Below are 27,595 nucleotides of genomic sequence, written 5' to 3' on the forward strand. Positions count from 1 at the left end.
ACTCCCACCATACCCCTCAATTTTACATAAGCACATTGAATATAATAACTGCACTTACTTGTCTCTACCCCCCCATTGACCACCCTTCCAGCACATATTGGAGGCTGGATTTCTTTTTTCTAGATACAATTCCATTAGACACATTGTCACACAACTCATGTGTTATGCCAATTACTTGGATATTTGATTATAAATAAAGCTTACCTTTAAGGACTAGCATACTTTAAGTACTTCACTTGCTAGCAATAATACCAATAGACAATAATACCAATAATGGGCTTTTGTAGGCATACCTATGCTTTATCCTTAGTGTAGGTGATATTGTTGCTGTTGGATATTGTCAGTGTTCACGGGCTCTGATTGCATCATGCGAATCTCTCATGCTACTAATTTCTCAGAGGGTGGGGGTTAGTTATGTGGAAAGAATATTAGATTAACAAAAAGACCATAGTCTTTCATCAAAATTACTCCTTTCTTCATATTCCAAATCATATATATATATATATATATGTACTCTCTCAAACACACACACACACACACACACACACACACACACATCACCACCAACACCACCATTTATCAACTGTCAACTCTTCACTCTATCCCAGAACTCTTCATCTCAACACTTTCAGTCAGAATTCCACTTAATAAACAAAATCCTTGTCAAGTCTGCTCTCAGCCAAGAACATTGCCAATCCCAGAGGGAAACTTGTAGCCAGTTTTTAGATAAAAACAAAACATCTCCCTGATCAAACAAACTCCACAAAACTCAGCTCTTGAAAAATACAAAAATACCAACAAAAAATGAGTATGGTGCTATGCCTTCAGGCAATCTGAAGTTTCAGAGGCAGGGATAGTTTCTTCCACATATTAGTTAACATCAATTAGTTGTACAAGGGGCTTTTATACATCTGTAAAACTTTTATGCATATGTATGCATATGCATACAGTGTGCCTTGATCACATTCATCCTCTCTATCCTCTATCACCCTCTCCCATCTGAATTCAGTGTCACAAGCTTCCCTGTTCCTTTTTTCACACGTGGACATAAAGTCCTTCCCCCTCTGTCTTCACACTGGTATATGTTCTTCAGGATTTTTTTGACACGGATATTAATTGTTCAAAGGAATTTTCACACATGTATGTATAGTATTTTAATTAGATTGCTTTCTCTTGCATACTCTTACTTTCTCCATCTTCACCAACCCCTACTATTCAACTTATTACAATAAGTTTTATTTTTTTTAACTTTCAATCACAGGTGCAATGTATTTCATTTGGTTCTATTTTGTCTTGTTCGTAGTTACTGTTGAATCATGGGTCTTTATGCACAAATCCCTGCCTTCAGAGCCAGGAGATCCTCTTCGCCTGCACTCTGTCCCCTTTCTGAGCTAGACTCAGCATCGCCTATCACTCCGCCTTTCAGGGAGCTGGTCATCGTTAGAGAAGGAAGCACTTTAGAAAGTGGATAGCTCTTAATCTATGACATTATGACTCTTGTCTGGGATCAAAAGGAAACACACATCTTCCCCCTTCTTGAACCGGTTCTCTTGTCTTCTCAAGAGTATCAACATTTCTCTCTTGTACTACAGAGATGACAGACTTTTCTTCTGTGTTTTCATCTCAGTATTTTGTCAACAATAATAGCTTGGCAAGACAAAGACTCTTGGAGCAGGTATCAAAAGTTTATTCCTGAGTTCATGAAGCACCCAGTAGTACTTTCAAGACAGAGAGCATGTCTGGAAGGAAGTACTTCACAACTCCTTCCATAGCTTTTAAGTTATTGTGATCCACTGTAGGGCTATCCTAGACATAAGCTAATTATTACAAATGAGGAAAGCCATGGTGCCTACATTTCTTTGGGTTTGGCTTACTTCACTTAATGATTTTCCAAGTCTTTCTCTTTCCTTATGAATGGAGCGATGCCATTCTTTCTGATGGAAGCATATAAGTCCTTTGTGTATATATAACATATTTTATTGATCCATTCATCTACTGAGAGGCATCCTTCTGCCTTGTAGGTAAGTTTATCTAACCTGGGGAAGGGAAGGAGAGTCACAGAAACCGTGGGACAAAGTGGGAACCTATGCAACAGTGATACTCACTAGACATGATGTTAGAAATGGACTTTACAACTTGGCAGGGAGGGATTCGGGGGAGGGGGAGGGAAGATAGGAGAAAACAAGGGAGGGCATAACAAAATTTAGAAAGAAATATACTCGCTGTGTAACCTAGTGGTAGAGTGCTTGCCTAGCATGCAACGAAGATCTGGGTTCGATTCCTCGGTACCACATACAGAGAAAAAAGCCAGAAGTGGTGCTGAAGCTCAAGTGGTAGAGCTCTAGCCTTGAGAAAACCCAAGGATAGTGATCAGGCCATGAGCTCCAAGGCCAGAACAGGTAGGAAAAAAAAAGAAATATTCTCATCTTTGTGAAGTTATTTCTTTACTCTTTTGTTTATTTGTTTGTCTTTTCCCATGCAGTTTATTCCATTATTACTGTATCTGACTTCAGTACCTGGTGTATTGTATCATTCATTTGTTTATTTGAATCAGGGAAGGGAAGGAGAAAATCAAGATGATGAGACAAAGCACAAGGATGAACCAATGTAACAGTGATATTCACAAGACAATATGTTGGAAATGAGCTTTACAACTTGGGAGGGTGTGAGGGGGAAGGAAAATGGGAGAAAAACATGAGAAGGGGTAACAATGTTCAAGAAGTAATGTACCCACTACCTTATGAATGTAATTGTAACCCCTCTATATATTACCCTGGCAATGAAATAAAATCAAAAGCAAAAAGAAACAGGAAATGTACTCAGTAATTTACTGTACTTAACTGTAACCCCTCTGTACATCACCTCTACAATTACAAAAAGAAAACACGAAACAACTCTTTGCAGGCCCCTAGGATATAAGGAGGATAGGGTCTTACATTTCTTAACTCGTCCACAGTGATTTGTATCTCAATGGGAGCTATAATTCTGAAAAACTGAATGCTTCAAGATTCACTGCCTTTAATATCTGATCATAAATGCTAAAGACTCACTTGGCAATTTAAATTTAACCACCTACTAAGAGCCTAAAAATTACACAAGATCAAGGGCTGCCCTATAAAAGTAGAATTATGGCAAGTTTCAATAATCAGCATTAGTATTTGTCTTTATTCGATTGAAAGCATTTGTCCTTTTCTTATCTTGAAATCAAGCACAGAAATCAACATCAGAAAACACTTGTGTTTTCAGGTATAGGAGTAGTGTTCTCTTTAGGATTGTGAGATGTCCAGATGTCTTTTCTTTTTTTTTTTAGATTCTAGCAACTCTATGTTAAATTTAATTTCATATTGTCCCAAGAGGTCAACTCTAATCATGTCCAGCCTTTAAGGAAGAAGTATCCTTATGCTCCAGGGTCTTAGGTCAAGTTAATGATGACTGTTTTAGTGTAAATCTATAAATTTCTAATGATCAATTTACTGTTCATGGGCCAAAAGGTCCACATATAAGTCTACACACATATTTAGGTATTCAGGGATGACGATGCTGTCCCAGCATCAGAACGGAGCCAGCTTCTGCTTGATGGATGGATTTGTGTAAGATATATGCTCCTTTCAACTACGAATCTTAGTCTCCTAATCACTATACCCGTGAAGTATTCAGAAAGGACTCAACATGCCAACTGTGTCCTTGGAACTAAGGAAGACTCTTCCACACATGTTATTCTGTGTTTTGAGGAGTATGTATAGACTATAGAATTTCTAAAAATAGGATAATGGCTAGAGGAGTTCACAGTGACATAGAGTGGGTAGTAAATATTCTGGTTAGTGAAATTTCATAATCATTAGAGTGACTATTCATACCAGCTCTCTGTTTTTTGTTTGGGCATTCCTGGGGGCTTGAACTCAGGGTATGGACACTGTCCCTGCGCTTCAAGACTAGTAGCACTCTACTACTTGAGCTCCAGGTGAATTTCCTGCATTTTGCTATTTTTGTTTTTGAGTTAAGAATATCATAACCTGTCCTGCTGGGGATAATTTTCAGTTTCAGACTCCCAAATAGCTAGGATTGCAGGCATGAGCCACCAATGCCTAGATGCTTTTGTTTGTTTTTCTCTTTGACCTGAGATGGGACTGGAAGTAGAATTCATTATCTAATACTTTCCGCTCATAGGCAGGTGACCTTCTGCCTAAGCCACACCTCCAATCCCTCATGCCAGTTTTCAAGTCATGAAAGTCTTTCAGGTGCCAGACATTGAGCTTCAAACTGGTTATTAAAATCATCAGTGTTTATCATATTGAATATGAAATTCCACCATTCTTAAATATTCAAATTATATGTGCTGTAAACATAATTGTGTTTATATGATTTAGAAAGACCTTTAAAATCTCAGGACCTTTTGAGTCTGTTAGTTTATCATTATTATTATTAACTTCCCACATTGGTAGATTAAAAAAATTACTAGTCAATTGAGAGTTACAATAAATAGAATTAGAACATTTTTTTCTCCTGTCATAAATTCTTTAGGGAAGCAGGCATTATCCACTTTCTTTCTGCCTGAAGAAATTCTTTTTCCAAAATAAGATTTGGCTAGGTCTAGTGGTTTAAACCTGTAGCTCCAGCTACTGAGGAGTTAGAAATTTGGAAGATCAGGGTTTGAAGCTAGTCTGGACAAAAAATTAAGTAGGTATCATTTAAATGAACAAGATGGTATTGGGGTTCAAATCATATGGTAGGCATAGGTAGAAGGATTGTGGTCTAAGACTCACTGGATGATAAATGTGAGAAATTATATGTGAAATAACCTGAAATCATAAAGGCTGGAGATGTGGCTCAAGTGGTTGAGAACTTGCTTACTAACTCAAGGGCCCTGACTTTAAAAATTACCTAGTACCAGCAAAGAAATTGTATTTATTAAAAATCTTCTCTAGTTTGGAAACTAATGATCCTGCTATATGTCAAGAGTTTTCTGATTTTAAAACGTTACAGAAATAAGTATTTTACTTATTAGAACTAGACTCATTCTGAATTTTGGCAGTCTTGAGCAACTCTTGATGATCTTTTAAAGTGGGAAACATAATCTTTTCTGATGAGGTATTTTATTTTCGGGAACTGGAGACAGCCATATCTCTAAGCCATCAGTTTGTTTTATGAAGCTGATTTATTACTATACACCATTCAGACTTCCGTTCTTAAAATCCACTTTCATTATTTCTCCATTTGCAATGTATATTCCTGTAAGACAGATAAAAACCATGATTGATGTAGCCCTTTCTGCATCAAGATATGACATTATCAGTTTACACTTTTTCGTTTGGTTTTGTTGTGAGATTGCCCTCATACTTATAGACTCAAGCCATTCTCCTGTCTCAGCTCCTGAGTATCTGAGTAGCTGAGACTACAGGCTTGTGCAATCACGTTCAACCAACACATGACAATGGAAGGTTGGTCTAAGAAAATGGTAGCTTCTATGAAGTAAAGTAGTAGACTAGGAGTTAAAACCTGAGCTGTTTGCTCAATCCCCTTTAAGACACTGACTCATGGTCAAAGCAGGAAATGAACCCATCGATAGTGTTTTTCCTTGTAATCATGGGTTCGAGGGGTTTGGAGGCAAATTATTCCAGGTCATCAGCATTGTTTATTGATAATGGTGAAGCTGATCATTTCCACCTGGATTCAGTTTGATCCAGGGAAGCTGTGGCTACAAACCAAGAACATATGTAAGCAACCAGACAACTCTGAAACAGGCTCAGCCAAGCTTCTACTCTGAGCTTCCCACTTCTGAGCTATTTTGTTCCTGATCTGAGAAAGAAAGTGTGCATCTGGCATCCCTCCTACAGAGTGTGCCAGAGTAGCTCCCGTGGGGCTTGGGAGGACTCTTGGCTTTAGCAGTTGCCGAGAATACATGCTGTGTTGAATGTTGTCTCCGGGGACTTTTCCTGAAAAGATCTACAGATTCGTAAGCTTTGCCATTTGGGTTTCTGTGAGTCATTTTTAGAAATCATTTGACTTCCACTTTTTGTACAATCCCCACATACTGTGTGTGGTAGTGGGACATTAAAATAAACCACCAGTCACAGAGGTCACATCTTTCTGGACTCATCTGGAAGGTTTTTTTTTGTGGTAGTTTGGAAGTTATTACCTGCCAGAGTAGGTAGCTAATCCCCTTGGGTGCTGGTGGTATTCTGACCTCTCACTGGCCTCTTGTTTGAGAGCATAAAGGGCACATCAGATATGGGTGATTTGCCTATTCGTGTAGTAGAAAAATAGTTCTAAATAACCTTTAACAGATATTTTCAGAATTGCACTATGCTATTATTGTAGGGTAATCTATTTGACTGCACTGAGGGCTTCCCATTCGTTTGTTTTTGTTTTTTATTTTGTATTTAGGTTTCAATGGTTACTTTATTAATCAAGGGAAAAGGAGATGTAAAGCCTGGGTATATTTTTGAAAACTGTACCCTCAGTGGTTCTTAGAGGGACGTTGTTGGGCATTCTGTGGCCAGAATGCCTCTTGAAAAGATTGTGAGGGAAAAGAGCTCTTGTTGGATGTCAGAGTCCATTCTGCTGGTCCGTGCTGTAGAGATTTCACTCTTCACACTGAGTCACTGCAGGTATTTTAAGTGTAATTCTTGAAATCAACCTCTTGTTCCTCTTTCCTAGTCTACCTCTTCTTGCAATGATTTGAAGTGCCTTCTCAGAGCAGGTTGGCCTTTTACTGTGAAAAATTTTGGAGGACAAGCCATGGTCTTTTCCTTTCGCTTATCCCTGGGATGTAGTTTTGTTTGACTTGGTTCTCTCTGGTCTTTTTGTTCATAGGAACTGATTTTTTAAACCTCTCCTTCTGAGGATTAAACCAGGACCTTGCATTTGCTATGCCAGTGTCCTCCTGCTTGAGCTGCATCCCTACCCAGTTTGTTAGTAGTTTGATTCTCAGACCCGGTCTCACTAACTCTGTCTGGATTGGTATTGAACTCACACTCCTCTTTCTGCCACCTCCAAGGTGGCTGGGATTACAGCTGTGTGAAGGCCTCTCATTTGTTAGACCTCACAGTTACTCCACTCTTTGAGCTATGCCCTCAGTGAGGGTGTACTATTTTTATTTTTGTTGTTTCGGTCAGTCATGGGGCTTGAACTCAGGGCCTGGGTACTGTCCCTGACACTTCCAATTTTTGAGTGGTTAATTGGAGACCAGTGTCTCATGGGGACTTTTCTGTCATGGCTGGCTTTGTACTGTGATCCTCAGATCTCAACCTCCTGAGTAGCTAGGATAACAGGTGTGATGCATTGGCACCTGGCAATAGTATAGTATTTTTTTTTTTAAGTATCACTAATGAACAAAACCAACAAACTATTAGTTGGCACCTACCATCATTCAATTACATAAACTTTTAATTTGTCAGTTAAAATGGATAATATAGTGGGGATTCTGTGATTCAGTTATTGTTAAAATGTCGAATTTAGAGGAAAAAAATGATTCAGGAGAAGGTCTGCCCTCCCAGAAAGGATGCTGAGATTTTTCTGGCCTATGTTATCACAGTGACCACCTGTGAAACATGTTGCTTTGTGCTCTGTTGGTCTTGGTGTGTATTGTTTTTAATCCTCCTGGTGAAGACATTGCTTGTGTCCTTTATTGCCACACTACCAATCCATGCTCAGAAGCCTCACAAAGCAGAGAGCATTCAGAACTAATTTGAAGCAGTAGTGTTAGGTAAACTGAATAGATTATATATAAGTATGTATCAGATGCTACTGGTTCACGCCTATAAACCAAACTGTTCAGGAGCCTGAGATTTGGAGGATCATGGTGTGAAGCCAGAGACTGAGATTCAGAGAATCATGGTGTAAAGCCAGCTCAGACAGGACTTGTTTTTCCAGAGAATGGGAACACATACATGTGGCAGAACTGTAGTGATTATGAAATTTGAGGGCTAAGAATATAGCTTAGTGTAGAACAAGGTCCGAGGTTTCATTTCCTAGCACTGCAAAAGCGAGTGAGCGAGAAAGCGAGAGAGAGAGAGAGAGAGAGAGAGAGAGAGAGAGAGAGAGAGAGAGAGAGAATTATGTCATTTTCCTTTGTAGAAAATAAAAAGTAAAGCAAATCATGACCTCCTGCATATACATTTTTATTAAAGAAAAGAATTAAGTTCATCTAATCCAATAAAGTATCAAAGACTTATTTATTTATTTTGTGGGTCATGGGGCTTGAATTCTGGGCCTGAGCACTGTCCCTGAGCTCTTCAGTTCAAGACTACTGTCCTACCCTTGAGCCACAGCCCCACTTCCCATTTTCTAGAGGTTAATTGTAAACAAGAGTCTCAGGTCCTTTTGTGCCCAGGCTGGCTTTGAAGCTTGATCCTCAGATCTCAACCTCTTAAGTAGCTAGGATTACTGGCATGAGCCACCATGACTGGCTCAAAGACTAGTTTTTTTTTTTTTTTTTTTTTTTTGCCAGTCCTGGGCTTGAGCTCTGGGCCTGAGGACTGTCCTTGAATTTTTCTCAAGGCTAGAACTCTACCACTTGAGCCTCAGCACCACTTCTGCCTTTTTCTAAGTATGTGGTACCAAGGAATCGAACCTGGGTCTTCGTGCATGCTAGGCAAGCACTCTACCACTAGGCCAAACTCCTGGCCTCAAAGACTAGTTTTTATATTCAGTTAATTGGTCCAGGAAGGAATGCATGGGCATAGGAAAGGAACTCTTGTTTGGAGGGGGGAAGAGAATATTTATTTATATTATTTTTTCTATCTTTTAGCTCCTTTGTTCATGTCAATTTCACTTTTTAAATTGTATTTTATTGTCGAGGTGATGTATGGTGGGGTTACAGTTACATTTGTCAGGTAGTAAGTACATTACTTCTGGAACATTGTTACCCCGTCCCATATTGTTCTCCCATTTTTCCTCTGCCCATCCCCTCCTAATCATCTTGTTTGTTCCCTTCCCTATTTCAAATAACCATATATATTTTGACCCTTTTTTAAGTTGGTAAGGTCATATTCAGTGTTTTTTTAAGCATGTTTGTGATTCATTTATTGTACATCCAGGTAGCCCACTAAAAGATGATTTGTCTTGCATTCATTGATGCAGCATCTTTTCCAAGGGGCTTTGCTTTAAATTTTTTTTTATTGTCAGGATAATGTAAAGAGGGGTCACAGTTACATTCATCAAGTAGTAGATGCATTACTTCTCACACAATGCTACCACTTCTCATGTTTTTGTGGGATTTCCATTTTTATCATTATGAAAACATTTGGCAGGGGAACCATTTACAAACAGTCTCTCCATTTGTGTACAGATTCATTTTTATGTGGAATTTTTTCTCCACTAGAGACTTTATTCTTTGTCCTTATATATCTCATTCAGTGACATTTCCATCTCTTCCTCTATAGTTCATATTTTTTGCTTCCATTGACACCTTCTTTAAAATATTCCTGTCTCTTTTGGCTCCCAAATTTATAATTATGTATGTATATATATATAAAATAAGTGGTGATCAACCCTTTATCTCTGAGATATAAGAGCCAAAATAGTATTTCAGGCTTTTTCAATTTCAGTTACATAGTAAGGAAGCATTCTATAATCTTTTTCTCAGTTTGGCAGGTTTCTTTGCACTTGAGGACTTTTCTTTTGGCTCTTTCCCTCTATCTGGCTACAGTACTAGCTGCATTTATAGTGATGTCAAAACAAAAGTCAGCATCCTTGGTCTGACAATCGGGCCGAATCCATGATATCACAGGTGGTTTTTAAGGATGACTCTGGAGGCATTTTGGGGCCCATATTTCACCCTTATTTATTGCCTTACATTTTGTTCCACTTGTGAGAAAACACACGTGAGACCTTGCTACACCCACTCCAGTGGAGTCTGCGCAGCATGGAGCAGAAAGAGCTTGAATGGCTGCCAGTCCTGAGGTTCGCACCAATGGTGATCAGGCCTCCTGGAGGTTCCTGGCAGAGACCGGGGCATATGCGTGGAATACTCATAATGCTGGGTGCTGGGATTCTTTTATCACTCTTTTCATTTCTGATAGTTGATGGTATGGCAGCAATATTCTGTGCCAGCCACTGGCCTAAACAATTGATTGAGTGACTAGATGCTCCAGGAACTAAAAGTGCATGCCCGGCTACTCTGGCGCAAACACATCCACAGCAGCCTTGATGACCTCAATGCACTCTACTAATAATAAGACAGAATTAGAAACTAAACGGAAAACATGATCTTTGAATTAGTAATAAATGTTAGTTTACCTGAATATGCCTTTAATGCGTCTGCATTACTTGTGTAAATGTCACAAGTACCTAATAAATCACATGGGAAAGGATTAGAAGGGCTAGAGCACCATGGTGTGCTCTAACTGAACAAGCAACAATGGACTCTTAGGTTTAAGGTTTTACAATTCCTGGCACAGGGTAATAATTACTAACTTAGAAACAGAATCATAGGAAGAACTAGAAAACAGATGGTAAACAAAGCTAATAGTGATTAATGCCAAGGCGGATGACGCCTAACCTTAATGTCTGACTTATTAACCATGGCTTCTTAGAATGAAGGGAGAAGTTTCTTTTCTACTCAGAAAAATGTACCCTGTAACCATTCTTAAACGTGATTGTACTCTTTTGACCTTATGCCAACTGAAAGAAACTACTCCTACTTTGACTGTATATAATCTCACACTCAACAAGTAAAACTTTGCAGCAGATTTCGAACCTCCCTTGCGTTTGTGTCTGTCTGTCATCGCCGAATCCATTCCTGACCTGTGAATCCAGACTTGGTCTCCCCGCAATCCCGCTGAGTCGGTCTGCGGCAAGACCTGAGGGGCTCGACCTTCTGTTTTGCCATATAACTTTTGCCAGGAACATCGCTCTCTCTCTGTCTCTCTCTCTCTGCCTCTCTCTCTCTCTGCCTCTGCCTCTCTCTCTCTCTCTCTCTCTCTCTCTCTCTCTCTCTCTCTCTCTCTCTCTCTCTCTCTCTCTCTCTCTCTTTCTCTCTTTTTGGTGGTAGGGTGGACCAAGTTTTCTGGAAGTGGGAGGAGACTGGCTCTGGAGGGGTCTTCCTCCAGGGAGTGAGAAGTTGGCTCATGGCCATCGTGAACATTCAGTCCTCACCACAGAGAGCAGAGACAAGTTCAAAGCTTTCCTGGTCTGTAAGTACCTACTTGTGGTGAGGTGGTAGTGGTGGGAAGGGGATATCCTAGCTGGTTAATGCCGAAACATTTGATAAACAAATCTTTCAATGATGTAAGAAATGATCCAAGAAAGGAGAGTGAAAACAGGCTGCTTTTACAATGTGATAAAAATTCCCATTTATCTGCCCTTAAATTAGGGTAAGTAAGTCAGACATCAGGAAGGTTTTACTGTTTCATCTCGACATGATTGTCCAGGCCAACCGGAGTATGGCAGGCGACATGTGAAGGACAACCAGGCAATATGGCATCTGCGCATGCCAATAGATCCTGGGAAAACATCTGGTCCTGCAGTTTGGATTGCTTATAATCCTAGCCTCAGGGAGACCTGTCTTGGGACAAACAGACCTCCTTTCAAGATCTTAATTGTCCAGATCGTGGCAGGCTTTGTAGCCTCTGGATTGCTTGTTGCAACAGCTTTGAGCAAACAAAAATATTTCTTCCATTAGCATCCTTTTGGGTGCTTTAATCTACTCAGAAAGACCCAGTGAAGTCCCAGTCCAAGGGTCCTGAACAGCCTGAACCCTCAGGCTATTTCTTCTGGCTGCAAAAAATAGATCTGTAACACAGGAGGAAAAGACAGGAAATGAATCAAGAGAAAACGGAACATTTATGATGCTTGAAAATACCTGTTAGTCTTTCACTTAAGGATCTGTAATTGGTGGACAGGGTATATGGATTGCTCCAGGAAATAATATATTTGTCTTTGTGGACTAATCCAAAAAGGATCAGAAAGTATCTGGGTATGAAAGGAATATATTCATAATCCGTTTTGCTTGTTTCTGACTCACCCCAACTCTCCAGTGAAGCAGAAAGGTAAAGACATCACACCATGAGGTGTTGCCAGCCTTTCCTCATTATTATAAGCCCTCAAGACTTATTGCAGTCTCTCTCAACTGTGCATGCACCTTGTGGCTCAACTAAATCATTTTATAGACTTCTAGGGACATCCTCAGGAGAGCTGAAGAGGAGACACAATGAGGACAGAGAGAAGAGACCCAGGATACAGGTGAAAGGAGACTTAAAGGTGCCCCATACCTATCTACACCCATGCCCACAATAAGGGAACCCAGTTTTCTGAGGCATAAACACATTTCCGCTTGGCCCCTGCTCGTGCTGGGTACTATCTGATCCAACATGCCACCTGCCCCCTTGGTGGCAGGGAGTTGAGCCTAGGTGTGGTAGGAGACGGTGTGGGTACCACTCCCCGTGGAGCCTCTGGAAAGTGGAGCTGGACGAGAAGTTGTGGCTAGTTTGGATGGCACCAATATCCATGAGCCCCAAGGCAGCCGCTCCCGTTTGGTGTGGAGGGAACTGGGGCAGACACATTGGGGCACGCACCTTGACTTTGTGGGCCTAGTCCCAAGAAAAAAAAAGCAAGTGCTCAGGAGGGAGAAGATGGTGGGGCCAGAAGAGAGCTGAGGAAACGAAAAAGAAGGAGAGAGCTGAGATGGAGACATGCCGGCATCATGAAAAAGACCCGTGGATCCCTTCCATTTTGTTTAAGTTGTGCTTGGGGGACTCGATCCTGAAAATACCAACTTCACCATTTTAGTTCCAGTTGAAATAGAAAACCAACTTCTATACTGGCATGTTTATCTTTAAGAGAAGAGAGACGGGAGAAACTTTCATAACACCTGCCACACTTATGGCTAACTGTATCTGTTTGAATAGGATTCTTGAAAGCAATTTATGGCTTTAAATTTATACTGAGCTTACATTACTTATAAACATGGATGTCAAGCTTCTAAGTATAAGAAACATAAACACCTGCCAAAAGCTCCAATGCTACATTATTTGTATTATTTAAACTATTAGCCCACTAAGAAACTCAGAGTTTAAAAGCAGAAAAGTTGCTAAATTGCTTATGTCTGTTTATCTACTTGGGATAGTAGTTTAAAGACACAGGTAACTAGATAATGATTGATGCTACCACCTAAACCACTTCATAGAATCTGAGCCTTGATTTGCATGCAGCTGTCCAATTTCATGAAGACATTCACTGTCACCAGGATTATGGCATATAATGCTCTTGAGATGAGAAGAAACTAGAATGAAATGTTCTTTCACCATACATAGTAGGAAAGTTTTGAGAATTAATGAGTGCTTATTCTACCAGAGCTTTTGAAAAGCTTGAATGAAGTCACAAGACCACAAAGCAGCTAAGTAAAATAGATAAGAGCAATAGAAACGGCTATAATATTTACAGACAATTTAATAGGAGCCATATGCTAAAGTAAGAATTGGTCATACATTAACTTAAGTTTTTAAACAGCAATGGGTAGAAAAGAATCCATTTCTGTGAGGATGTGATGTCATTGCTCAAGGGCACAGCAGTGAGTGTTGGATCTAGGAAGTGAGTCTAAGTCACAGCTATTGAAGACATGGAATGGCCCAGAAGTTTGAAGTTCAAAGGTTTCCACTGTCATTTTTCTCCTGCTTTGCCTGTTACTGCCAAAGCAATGCTAGAGTAAGGCTCTTTGTTTTTTTCATGTAACTTTGTAAGAAGTTTTCTCAGTGGGAAAAACTAGTTCAGGAAATGGATTACAAAAAGATTAAGCAAAATCATTCATTCATATACCAGAAATTTCACTTCTTTCTTTCACTTTCCCCTCAGTTTCTATGATAGGGAGGTTTTAGGAATCGAAACTACTGTTTTCAGAAAATATAGGACTAGAATTGCACATCCAACCTCCTGAGAGCCCTATGTCAAAGTAAAGATCCCCATTATTTTTCCTACAATCAGTTCAGCTTCCATTCCTCCCTGGGAGCAAGTAATTGGCTTAGAATCAAGGAATAAAGTCCTTGCTATGTGAGGCCATAGATTTTCAAAGCTTCCCTCTGATCTCTGATTCACCTCCAAAGCCATCCATGGTATCATTTTCCATAGTCATGATAATTCCTGGCTTAGTTTAAAGGCAAATAACACAGTAGCACTAATGGATAGCTCCCCCACCCTCTCTGTGTTTATGAAGACTTGAAAGAATAATTCTTCATTACTCATCAAATATTTATTTAATGCTCATTGTATCTCTGGCAGAATGCTAGACATCTAGTAAATAATGGTGGCTAAATCATATTCACTCCTCAGAAAGTGCACCTTGTAATGGAAAATACAGATAGGTTAACTAGAGGATATATTGCGTTGAGTGAAGTGTGATGATTGAGCACATGTGGGATTTGAAGAGGGCTTGTAAGAAAAACTTCTTACTCATTCCTAGAGGCTGGGTGTGTGGAGAGTGGCAGAAGGAGAACTGTGAATCCAAAGTGTGCCAGAAACACACTTGATATCTGTTTGGTTGCTTACGTATTAAAAAAAGTATCTGGGGGCTGGGAGTTTGGCCTAGTGGTTAAAGTGCTTGCCTAGCATGCATGAAGACCCGGGTTTGATTCCTTGGTACCACATACATAGAAAAAAGCCGGAAGTGGTGCTGAGGCTCAAGTGGTAGAGCTCTAGCCTTGAGAAAATCCAAGGACAGTGCTCAGGCCCTGAGCTCAAGCCCAGGACTGGCAAAAAAAAAAAGTATCTGGGGATACCCCAATGATTTTGTTGTCTTGCTAGATCTCAAGTGCCTCAAAGCCAAGGCATTTTATCTCAGAATCTGAGACCCAGCGCAGAGTTGTGGCTGAGTATGTCATGTTAAGCTGAAGTGATTCCAATTTCTTAGCACAGCAGACTGAGACCCATGTGAACTGGTGAGAAGAAATGGGTTCTCTGTACCAGTTTTGCTGGTGACTGCTCCATCTGCCTGCTGGTTACCTATAAACATGGTGGGGTATGCTTAAGACCGGTGGTGCAGGGTTTACTGGGATTGTAAGAGCCAACTTAATACCCCAGAAGGGAAAACTGGAAGGAAGTTGTGATAATGATGGTTGGGGAGTAGGTAGGTAAATAGCCTGGCTTCCTTGCCTTTCTTTTGAGATAACTGATTGTGTGATTTATGCCATTTCCTAGAGTCCCTAGTGAAATGGATCTCTAAGCCCACAGGGTAACAGTGGCTTCATCATCTATCCCTTCGTTCATTTACTTTTTCAATGCTATTCTTTTGTTTTCCATGATGGTCTCTCCAGTAAATTAGTTTAACTCAAATTCTTGTCTCAATGCTTTCTTTCAGAGGAAACCAAAGCTGCTAATGGAAGAAAGGGCATTTAAAAAAAATTGACTACAACAGACAAATAAAAGTAGAATGAAGGACTTGAAAGGCAGAACAATTATTAAAAGTTGAAAGGGTTATGGAGAGAGACAGAGTGTCTTTGAGCCTGGGGACAGTCAAATATATAGCTTAGGAATAGAGAACAAACCAACAAATGTGACCTTGTGCCAAGAAAAGTAAATTCACAGCAGCAATGTAAGGGAGATGCTGGAAACAGCAAGGAGCTAGGCAATCTCTGGTTCCTAGTGTGCTGCAAAGGAGAAATGGGGTAATGTTGCAAGGCTTAGGAAGATGTGAGTGGTTTAGGGCATGGTGATGGGTTGATGAGAACATTTGTAAATTCATCTCAAGGCCGTGCATTGTTTCTGACTTATATATTCTGTGGATTTACCAATGGAAAGATAAGGTAAGTTCAGCCTGGTTTGGAACTCACAATCCTTTCTTTAGGTCCTAACTGCTCGGTACAAACCATTACCTCTAGCTGTAGCGTAGATTCTTAAAAGATTTGTATTATAGCTCCGTGCTTGTGCCACTATAAGATATGTAGGTGGTACCCATAAAAGGTCAGTGGCTAATAAAGGAAGAACAAAACCAAACAACATGGAGATTCCATCTCACTACAGTTAGAATGGCCAACTTCAAGAACAACAAATGCTGGAGGGATGTGGGAAAAAAGAACCCTACTACTCTGTTGGTGGGAATGTAAGTTAGGACAGCCACTCTGGAAAGCAGTTTGGAGGTTCTTCACAAAACTAAACATAGAACTTCCCTATGACCCAGCCATACCACTCATCACAAGTCAGGATACGATAAAGATGCTTGCACATCTCCATTCATTGCTGCTCTATTTACAATAGCCAAGTTACATGAACAGCCCAAATGGATGAGTGGGTCAATAAAATATGTACAGTACTTATATAAAATAAAATTTTACATAGCCATTAGAAAGAACAATATTATGTCATTTGCAGGGATATGGATGTACTTAGAATAAATCATGCTAAGTGAGTTAAGCCAAGCTCAGAGAGGTACACAGTGCATGTTTTCTCTCATATGTGGAAGCTAAATCTAAAATATCTCCATTCATGATAGATACAGTATTCTAGGCATCCACACACAATCAGACTAAAGTAGGATATCCTCAGGGAAGAGCCCAAAGGTGTAACTCCTCTGAACAGTTAAAATACTATTTATCAAAACTAATTCCAGGAAATGGAAACACTTTTTTTGTTAAAAATTTATTGTTGTTATTGAAGGTGGTAGTGTTTATTATTGCTTTTTTATTTTAAGGGGTGTAAAGAAGGAGTATGTAAAGGGGGAGGAAAAGGAAGAGAAAATGCAACTATGTTATTCAATATACACGATGTGGAAAATGATCTGTGTAAATTTGGGGCAGGGATGGGAGGGGAAAACTGGGGAAAAATGAAGGAAAGGGTGACATTGTCCCAAAAAAGAAATGTACTCATTACCTGACTTATGAAATGGTAACCCCTCTGCACAATATCTAAGTAGCAACAATAAAATTCTATGTATATAAATATATACATACATACTATATATACATACATATATACATACATACATATATTTCAAAAAGGTCAATGGCTGGATGAAATTCTGTTCAAACACAACCTATTCAGTCCATTTAATAAATGAGAAAGTTGTTATGCAGATAAAAACCTGGGTATATATTAGACAGGTGAAGTCTTGTATTTCTAAGCATCAGCTGGAAGGATTTCAAAGAAGAAACAAGTAAAATGTAGATAGAGTGATACAGAATCAGATATAGTGGTAAGAGCATAAAGTAAAGGAGTGAAAAACTTTAAAAACCAACATGGAAGAATCTAGTGAGAAAAGAGACACAGTCATGGCTTACATGTTGATGGGGGCAGTTAGATCATGACACAAAACAGATAAAGCGTGGTCACATGAGTAATTTAAAATGGAAAATTTCTTTCCATGTCTTAGTTTGGTTTGAAAGGTGGAGCCAGATGGGATAGTTTCATGATTGTGCCAAGACACTCAAACTTTGGTAGTGAGGGAATAGTGCTAAGTAAGGTTCAGGGAAATTAGAGGCAGTCCATTCTGAACTCTTCTACAGTAGGTCACATATGGAATCTCAGAGTGAGGAGCATTTATTATCAAGCCTAACCCCTAGAGAGGAGAGAGAGAGAGAGAGAGAGAGAGAGAGAGAGAGAGAGAGAGAGAGAGAGAGAGAGAGAGAGAGAGAGAGAGAGAGAGAGAAAGGAAAAGTAAGAATGTTGTATCCAGAAAATTGCAAGTTAAAGTGTGGCCATCTTTACAAGCTTTGTGGGTTTTTAAATTTTCTTTCAAGATATCATATTTGTGGTCTACAACAATAATGCAGTAATATCATGACTAAAAACAGGGATTTTTTTTTTGCCTGTTGTGTCGAAGAAGGTATGTACAATCCAGCATGTCATCCTCTTAGGGGTACTTATTTTTGTCAACCCTGGAGCTTGAACTCAAGTCCTGGGTGCTGTCTCTGAGCTTTTGTGCTCAAGGTTAGTGTTGTACCACTTGAGCTACCACGCCACTTCCGGCTATTGGTGGTTAATTGGAGATGCAATCTGATGGGCTTTCCTACCAGGGCTGGCTTCGAACTTCGATACTGAGTAGCTAGAATAATAGATGTGAGCCATTGCCTACAACCATGTTCTTAGGTTTTAAGAAGTAAAGGTTTTAAGAAGTAATTTTCTCTTTGCCTCATTTTTGTAAACAAGTAATTTCACATCCTCATCCTTGGTTTTATCCTTGCTTTAAAAAATTGGGAGGGCATTGGGGGAGAGAAATTGGGAGAAGAACATGGGAAGGGATATAAATGTTGAAGAAATAATGTATCCACTACCTGACGAATGTAACTGTAACCCCTCTATATACCAAAGCAAGGCCTTCTGCTTATTAATATTTATTTTCTCCATAGGATAAAACAGATTTTTCACATTTCTTTCCTCTTAAAATTGCTACCCCCCCGAAGAGTCTTTGTGTTAAGAAGGAGCCTACCACGGAGTTCACAGCTCAGCTCCAATCCTGTGAGAACCAGGCAAAAAGTACTCCTGGCTGGTGGGGCCAGGCAGTAGTCTCTCACAGCAGCTGAACCTGGCAGGATCAGGGATGTTTGTGGTGGGGAGATTCCTGCAGAATTTCTCTGGGGCTGTGTTTATCACCTGTTTCTTTCTCACAGTGTCCTTATTACACCTTGTTCTAGCAAGCCAGTAAGATAATTAGACAACCAAGCAATTAGACTTTGACAGTTATAATTAAAGAGATTTCCAGTATCCTTAGGAAGCATTAAAACTGTAAACAAGATCACAGTCACCAGGCAATTGACCTATTTACAGCTGCCTGTAACGTTTTGTTTTATGGGTTGGGTAATTGTTATTTGGTCTTCTATCTTGGTCCTCTCTCTCAACAAGGCAAGGGATTCAAGAATAGCTATGCTGAACTAGGTGCTCTCCAGCATCAAAGGAGACTTAATCTTACCACTGCAGGAGACATGGAATGGAGGACAACCAAATGGTGGAGACAGCAAAACTCTTTCCCAAAACATTGACTGTGGTAGAGCTACTCAATATTGTGTCAGGCCTGACTATACAACAGTAAGAAAATGTCTTGCCGACATTACGAATTTGGACTGGAGAAGAGATGAATCCACCATGGTACCTAGCCAAATTCTTTCTTTAAATAGAGTTACTATCAAAACAACTCTAAGATTCCACCTCACTCCAGTTAGAATGGCCAGGATCAAGAAAACTAATAACAACAGATGCTAGAGGGGATGTGGCCAGGAAGGATCACTACTACATTGTTGGTGGGAGTGCAAACTTATTCAACCACTATGAAAAGCAGTATGGCAGTGCCTCAAAAGACTAAACATAGACCTCCCCTATGACCCAGCAATTCCACTACTAGGCATTTACCCAGTTGTCCAGAAACAAGGACATACTAAATCCAGTAGCACAACGATGTTCATTGCAGCACTATTTACCATAGCAAAAATATGGAACCAACCCAGATGTCCCTCAGTTGATGAGTGGATCAACAAGATGTGTGTGGTATTTGTACACAATGGAATTTTATGCTGCTATCAGAAAGAATGACATCGCCCCATTTGTAAGGAAATGGAAAGACTTAGAAAAAATCATATTAAGTGAAGTAAGCCAGACTCAAAGGAACATAGGCTCAATGGTTTCCCTCATTTGTCATAATCAGTAGGAACCTTGGGCTCTCCTAGCAGAGATTTGCAATAGAGCAAAACCTAGATACATAAGGCCATATAGTATGACACTAAATGAAAGAACCTCTAGGATATAGAAACAAAAGCCAATGAGTGATTGTTGTCCTTAATGTACTATGTTATCTCTCATCATTTTGGTGTCCCTTGGTTATCTTATACTGTTACAGTATCTCACTTTGTTATCTGATTTATTGGATGTATTTGGTTATTTGAAATTGGATAGGGAAGGGGGGAAAACAAGATGAGGGGTGGGGGTGGAGGGGGAAATGGGGACCAAGACATGAGAAAGGGTATCAATGTTTGTGAATTAGTGCACCTTCTATCTGGCGAATATGATGTAATCCTTCTATTAATTACAATAAAATATATGAAAAAAATAAATAGAGTTGCTGATATGCTGATCTTGGGTGAGTAGTTTCCTGGGTTCTATCATCCTCCTGGTGAGGAAAATAATGGCCTGTTATTGAACATTCAGCTCCACCAGTTCTGCACTCAGTGTTTCAGAAGCATGATTTGATGTATGGCCCCATTGTAAAACAATGAAGAAGAATGAAGAATTAAAATTAAGAGATTTTTCTTAGCCTGTTATCAGAGAAAGTATCATTACATTTGATTTTTTAATTAAAAAATCACTTTCAGCCTTTCCTAGCACACATAGAAAGCTTATTCTTCTCTCCAAACCTTCATGTCAGAACCCTTTATAGGGGCTAGGAGTTTGGTGTAGTGATTGAGTGCTTGCCTAGCATACCCAAAGACCAGGGTTCAATTCCTCAGTACCACATACATAGAAAAATCCAGAAGTGGTGCTATGGCTCAAGTGGTAGATCCCTAGCCATGCGAAAGTCGAAGGACAGTGCTTAGGCCTTGATTTCAAGGCCCAGGACTCGCAAAAGAAAAGAAAAGAAAAGAAAAAGAACCATTTATAGGCTACATATCTGGTTTGGGCTTTGAGAGGCAGGAAGGGAAAGTGAATGGAAGGTCCAATTTTGATTTAGGAGGTCCTAAAATGTTAATGCTAGGTAAGATGTGCTGTGGAGAGACTATCAGTTTTGCTTAGTGATTCTTCTCACAGACCACAGGATCACAGCCATATTCTCTTTTCAGAATTCCTTTCGAAAAGGTCTGATTAGTCTCCTCAAAAAAACATCATTTTTTTGGGGGGGGGGTGTCAGTCATGGGGCTTGAACTCTGGGCCTGGGCACTGTCTCTGAGCTCTTTAGCTTAAGGCTACCACCCAACACCTTGGAGCCACAGCACCACTTCTGGTTTTCTAGTGGTTAATTGGAGATAAGAGTCTCAAGGACTTCAGTGCCTGGGCTGGTTTTGAACTCAGATCTCAGCCTCCTGAGTAGCTAAGATTACACATAAGAATTTATTTAGGGCACTGGTTATAAGTCTATGAAAAGCCTTCATGTTCTCACCTACTCAGCATCTGCTTGAACAAGTTCTTTGTGGGCCACAATGAAGGTCAGTATTAGTAAATGTGCTGAGCAACTTCTCAGTGAAAAGAAGATTATGAGAAGCTAAGAGTAAAGGACTGGTTAAATCTCTATATACCATTAGTATAACTCAATATTCTCAACTGAATTGTTTTGAAATCTACTGATATACAATAAGCTCCTCTAGAGGATCTAATTCAATCTGTCTGAGCTTGGGCTCTGGCTGGGCCAGTTTCTAAAGGGCCTCAGGGGAACCAAGGCTAGGACCAACTGGCCTCACTCTAGAGAACAGATGAATCATTGCATACTAGGAAACAGAAGGAACTAACATGGGAAAGGGTGAAGGGAGATGCATTTGATGTATAAAGAGCTACAAAATAGAGAAAATAGCTATGACTTGGAATTTGTTATTTAAAAAGTGAGATAAGGCTGGGATGTACCTCAATGCAAAGTGCTTGCCTAGCAAGTGCAAAGTTCTGAGTTTGATCTACAACATTAAAAAAAAGATAGAAGGTATAACTAAAAAATGATAAGATTTAGAATGATAAATGGCTCAAAGATCTCAGTATAAGGCCAGATACCATAAAAATATTACAGGAAGGGAGAGGGGAAACTCTAGGCCTTCTAGGTATACAGTGACCTTCCTAAGTGAAGACTGAGAATCCTTAAAAAGCAAAGAAAGACTAGGTAAATGGTATTGCATTATACTGAAAAGCTTCTGCAAAGCAAAGGACATAGATAGCAAGGTATATAGAAATATCCTGTTCTAAGGGAGATTTACCAACTATGCATCAGACAGTAGCCTCATATCTAAGATATACTTAGATATTCAAAATATTAACCCCTTCCCCAAATAAACTCTCAGAAACTGAACAACCCAGTCAATAAATGGGATAAAGATTTAAAGAGAGACTTCTCAGAGGAAGAAGTAAGACTGTCCAATAGAAATGTGAAGAAATATTCAACATCTCTGGCCATAAAAGAAATGCAAATAACAACAGCAATGAGATTCTACCTCACCCCAGTTAGAATGATCATTATCAAGAAAACTAACAGTAGTAAATCCTTGCACGGATGTGACCAAAAGGGATTCTATTACACTGTTGGTAGGAATGTAAACTTGTTCAACTATTCTGGAAAGCAGTATGGAGGTTGCCTAAAAGACTAAACATAGATTTTCCCTGTGACTCAGCATTCCTACTCCTGAGCACTTATCCAATAAAATATAAACAACACACTAAAGCCACTAGCACAACCATGTTCATTGCAGCATTGCTTACCATAGCGAAGATATGGAATCAACTCAGTTGCCTCTTGGTGAACTAATGGATCAAGATAAGATGGAATATATACATAGTGCCCTATACTTGGCCTGGGCATTGTCCCTGAGCTCTTTGGCTCAAGGCTACCCCCCTAACCCTTGAGCCACAGCACCACTTCCCGGTTTTCTGGTGACTAACTGGAGATAAGAATCTCATGGACTTTTTAGTGCCTAGGCTGGCTTTGAACTGTGATCCTCAGACCTCAGCCTCCTGATTAGCTAGGATTACAGGCGTGAGCCACCACACCCAGCTTTGGAAAATTATTTTAAGCAAAGTATGTCAATGCTAAAGAAATATAGATTGCATGTTTTTCCTCATTTCTGGTAGCTGGAATGTTCCTGTAAATCTACAAGTAAAAACACTGAATGATACACACACACACACACACACACACACACACACACACACACACACACACACACATTGGGACATGATAAATTATATAGGACTCTAGACATTCATCCAGTGAGGCATGTAGCTTGGAGACCAGTAGTTAAAGAGCTAGGCTTCCTCTGCAGGCCCCTTCACACAAGACATACTTTGCAGTCTTTTGCTATACAGAAGTCTATTTTTGTAAAAATCTTGGAATGGAAAATTTCCTTCATTATTTGGTAGATGACTTGCCATTTGGAACATTCATGTCTGTCACTTTGCTGTGCAGTGAAGTGTACAGTTGTCACAACCTGGAAACTATTAAGAGAAATTGCTTTTGTCTTTAGTATGTGGCAGTGTGTGACTGGCCCCAGGAATTTCAATGATAAAGAGGCAACCAACAAATCAAATGAACAAAACCTACTTTATTCAACAATTGTGTGCCTTGCTGTGTCAGGAAAAGGGCTTGATCCCTCTTTGATATTCAGCAACAAAGTGGCGTGCAACTCACAACTAATGGAGGTCCTGCGTGTGTGTGGCTGCTCGCACAGAGAAAAGTGAAGTGTGTGTGTGTGTGTGTGTGTGTGTGTGCGTGTGTGTGTGTGTGAAGATGCCACATTGTTAACAAAGAGACCAATCCCTAAATTGTGGCACATAATTTATAGCTCCTTATCCTTCAGAACTGCAAAATGACATGTTTTTGGCTCATTAGAAATCACCTAGGCTCAAACATTCGGTTTTAGCAGCCAGATCATCATGGTAAAATACTCTGCAGAAAAAAAAAATAAAAATTCCCTAAGACTCTGTTTGCCTTTACCACTAATATTGGGCCAAATTCAAATATTTCTGTTCTTTGCTTTATGTCTTAGAGTCCAGCTCAGGGCCTCCTGCATTTGAGGCAATACTTGAGCTATAGCCACAGGTTTATAGGTACATACATACATGTGTACATAGATATGTACATACATATGCATGCATGTATCTATATGTATGTATGTTTGAGACAGAGTATCACTAAGTTTACCCAGATTGGTCTGGAACTTGCAATCCTCCCACTTTCTCCTCTGGAGTAGCTAGGATCATAGGAATATACCATCATGCCAGGTTTGTGGACCTAGTTTTACTCCACTAAATTTTGTAACCATTGTACTCTTCACTCCTTTCCTCATGTCTACTATGCACTTGTATGCACGAGTCCCAGAGTCTGAGTTCAATATATGTCTGCTTTACCTCTTGCAACTCAGCTATTGTTTTTTCAGCTCAAATATAACCTTTATAGAACTTTTCTTAGGTCCCCAGAGAATCAGTTATTTTCCTTTATGTTGTTATTCTTTTCAAAATAAAAGATGTATGTTATGGTAGGAAATAGGTCCAATATAATTTTTAACCTTATTGAACCTAATACTCTGAACATATTCATATCTGTTTATTGGATGGAATTAAAATTTATGCTGTGAGAAATCAGGAAGATGGTTTGGAATGAAAACATAGTATTGAAGTGTGTTTAGGAGCTCCTGAAATAAGCCTAAAGAATTTCCGAGATGACTGTCCATTTGCGTCTTGGGACATAAAATGGGCAAGATAGCATTTGTCCGAACTGCATCCCACCTAAAAGCATTCACATTCTATAATTTCTTGTCTAACATCCTACCATTCTTATGGATGTTCAGTTTCCATTGACAGGTTGACCTGTTGCATCTACCTGGGGCACAAAAGTGTTTCATGAAAATTCAGTGTTAGATGTATGGTCTGTTTGCACTGATGCCTGTCTGTATTGGTGTCATCACAGTTCTGAGATACAACTTCTCCAGCATGAAAAATCTGTATGTAACATATGCCACCTCAGTATAGTGGTGTTACCCACAGCAAATAGGGGAAAGATGACGAAAATCCTAAAAATAGCTTTTCCCATGAGGGTTATTGCTGAGCTAATTAGGTTTTATAAAATTTCACATAGAAGAAAACATGCATTGTTTTCTGGTGACCTAGATAATTTCCATATGTAAAATTGTTCCCAGAGTTTAATAAAGCAGTAGGGATAGGAGGAAGGGACAGAATAGCAGGTCTCTGCCCTCCTGAGTCAGATACACTGTCTCTACATCTTGACGTTTTACTCAGAGCCATTGTAAGGATCACTGTCACATTGTTATGATTATCATTGTTAGATGAGTCAGACATTAAAGATCTAAAATATTCACTAGGGAGTTCATTTCTGTCCTCTGCATATATATATATATATAATTTTGGCATTAGTTTATTTCCTAATATGAAGCTATGAGATGTTGACATACCAGATTTGCTAAATCCCACGACCATCAACACGTATAAAACAAAGAAGCACCTAGATGTTAATGTTTTGAAACAGAATGCTCAATAGGAATTTAATCAGCACATTTGTCAACACTGTCTTCCTTTTGTAGGAACCACCTTTGTGGTGACAGTATGGCGGGGGGTTGTGGAAGAAGTTTAGTGTTCACCTTTTTTTTTGTGTGACCTGTGTATTCAACTCACCCTGACTCATTTCTTCTGAAGGTCCTGGCAAGATTCAGAGATAATGACCACATTACCTTCATAGTTTCTTTGAGGGCCACTGCTAGATAAAGGTTGCTTTTTCGGGGATGTTTAATGAGTTCCACTCATTGGCCAATCAAACAGCATGAATTTAGCTGCCATTAATTTAATATGAGGATGATGAATGGGTCTCTGGAAATTAGGACAGAGTTAAAGTGTTTTTTTTTAAAGTTATTTGTTGAATGCCTATACTTCTAGGCATCAGATTGAATTGCTAGAAGTTTTTCTTAAAGTGGGTCATGAATACTTTGCCATGGAGAAGTTCAGATTGCAGACAACATTCTTCCAGCAGCTTAGGAAAACAAGTTACTCACCCATGAGGGAAGTTACAAATACTAAAAATCCAACTATAAGCAAAGAAAGTCACTGGTGTAAAAGTTTGTTAAACCAATGTCATTGGTAATAGACTTGTGGTAATTAGAATAAGCACTTTTTAAAATTTTGAATTTTATTATCAGGATGATGTATAGAGAGGTTACAATTACATTCATAAGGTAGCCAGTACATTACTTCTTGAACGTTGTTACCCCTTCCCATGTTTTTCTCCCACTTTCCGTCTCCCCACCCCCTCCCAAGTTGTGAAGTTAATTTTCAACCTATTGTCTTGTGAATATCTCTGTTGTACTGGTTCATCTTCTGTCCTTTGTCTTATCATCTTGTTTTTCCCCTTCCCTGATTCAAATAAACAAATAAATGTGTATACAATACACCAGGTAATTTTTATCTGTCCTATTTCAGGGAAATATGAATAAGTGAAATGCTGCCTTCCCACTACTGTCACGTGCAGTAGAGCAGGGCTTCCACTATTGTCTCTACTCTTCACCATTTTTTCATATATTTTTTATTGTAATTAATAGAAGGGTTACATTATATTTGCCAGATAGAAGGTACATTAATTCACATACATTGATACCCTTTCTCATGTCTTGGTCCCCATTTCCCTCTCTCCACCCCCGCCCCTCATCTTGTTTTTCTCCCCTTCTCTATCTGATTTCAAATAACCAAATATGCATATATACAATATATCAGATAACAAGGTGAAATACTGTAACAATATGAGATAATCAAGGGATAGCAAAAGAGATGAGAGATAACATAGTATGTTAAGGACAACAATCACTCATTATATGGCTTTTGTTTCTATATCCTAGAGGTCCTTTCATTTATTTTTTAACAACTGCATACTGTCAATGATTATCAAGAACAATTGACTTACACTGATGCCAGACATAACGCATGGGAAATTTTGCATATTGGAAGCCAAATTCTGTAAAGTAGAAAATATGCTTTGTGACAGATGACAAAGAAAGACTACATCCTGGAATAGCATAGGAAGTTGTTTTAGGGTATATTTTTTATTTCCATGTTAATGACTATTCAGAAATGTCTAGGCAGTGAGAAATTATTGACAGGTTGTATTCTGAAGTCTTTAACCTAAATCCATTCATTTGGATACAGCATAGCCACAGAATTGGTTTTTAAGGTTCTTTTTTAAAAATTTCATGGTTCCACTTACGTGAGCTATCTAAAATAAGGGGAACTCAGACAGAAAGAAGAACATGAAAAACAACATATATTTTCTTTCCTTTCTAATCTTAATCTTTTATGTTTTCGAATTTTTGAGACAGAGAAACCCAGGCTAGCCTCAAACTCAGATCCTACACTTGTACCCTGAGCGTGTTGAGATTGCTGACATGTGCTACCAGGGCCGCCCCCCCACCTCTTCTCCTTCTCCTTCTCCTTCTCCTCCTCCTCCTCCTCCTCCTCCTCCTCCTCCTCCTCCTCTTTTCCTCCTCCTCCTCCTCCTCCTCCTCTTCCTCCTCCTCCTCCTCCTCCTCCTCCTCCTCATTCTTATTCTTCCTCCTTATTTTGTAGATCATGGGGCTTGAACTTAGCCTGGGCACTATCTCTGAGCTCTTCAGCTCAAGGTTACCACCCTACCCTTGAGTCAAGCCCCACTTCTGGTTTTCTAGAGATTAATTGGAGATAGGAATTTCAAGTCCTTTTGTGCCCAGGCTGGCTTTGAACCTTGATCCTCGGATCTCAGCCTCCAGAGTAGCTAAGATTAGCCACTGCACCTGGAATCTCTACTTTACTTCCAAACAGAATTAACACCCAACATTTTCTTTCAAAGTCTTCTCATCTAGAATTTGTTACATTGCAGCAAGCTGGGTGTGGTAAAGTTTCTGGTGACCAGGCTCAAGACACAATAGCCCTAAGCGTTTGTATCCAGCATCCTCAAAACCAAAATCTAGCATAGCCTACTTCAAAGTGGGTATTTTGCTATGTCCTTCAATCCATAAGC

General features: G+C 39.5%; 1 protein-coding gene across 1 annotated transcript in view; it reads right to left on the reverse strand.

Moving 5' to 3' along the window:
- Positions 1-5,150: 5,150 nt before the first annotated feature.
- Positions 5,151-27,595, reverse strand: part of Cd96 (CD96 molecule) — a 36,392-nt gene continuing 13,947 nt past the window's right edge. Inside the window, 1 exon segment of the mRNA XM_090330907.1 lies at positions 5,151-5,229. Within this exon segment, the coding sequence (XP_090187033.1) occupies positions 5,203-5,229 (27 nt within the window). The 3' untranslated portion in view covers positions 5,151-5,202.

This window comes from Megascapheus bottae, chromosome 1 (assembly GCF_031878675.1).
Source record: "Megascapheus bottae isolate mThoBot1 chromosome 1, mThoBot2.hap1, whole genome shotgun sequence".
Classification (NCBI taxonomy): domain Eukaryota; kingdom Metazoa; phylum Chordata; class Mammalia; order Rodentia; family Geomyidae; genus Megascapheus; species Megascapheus bottae.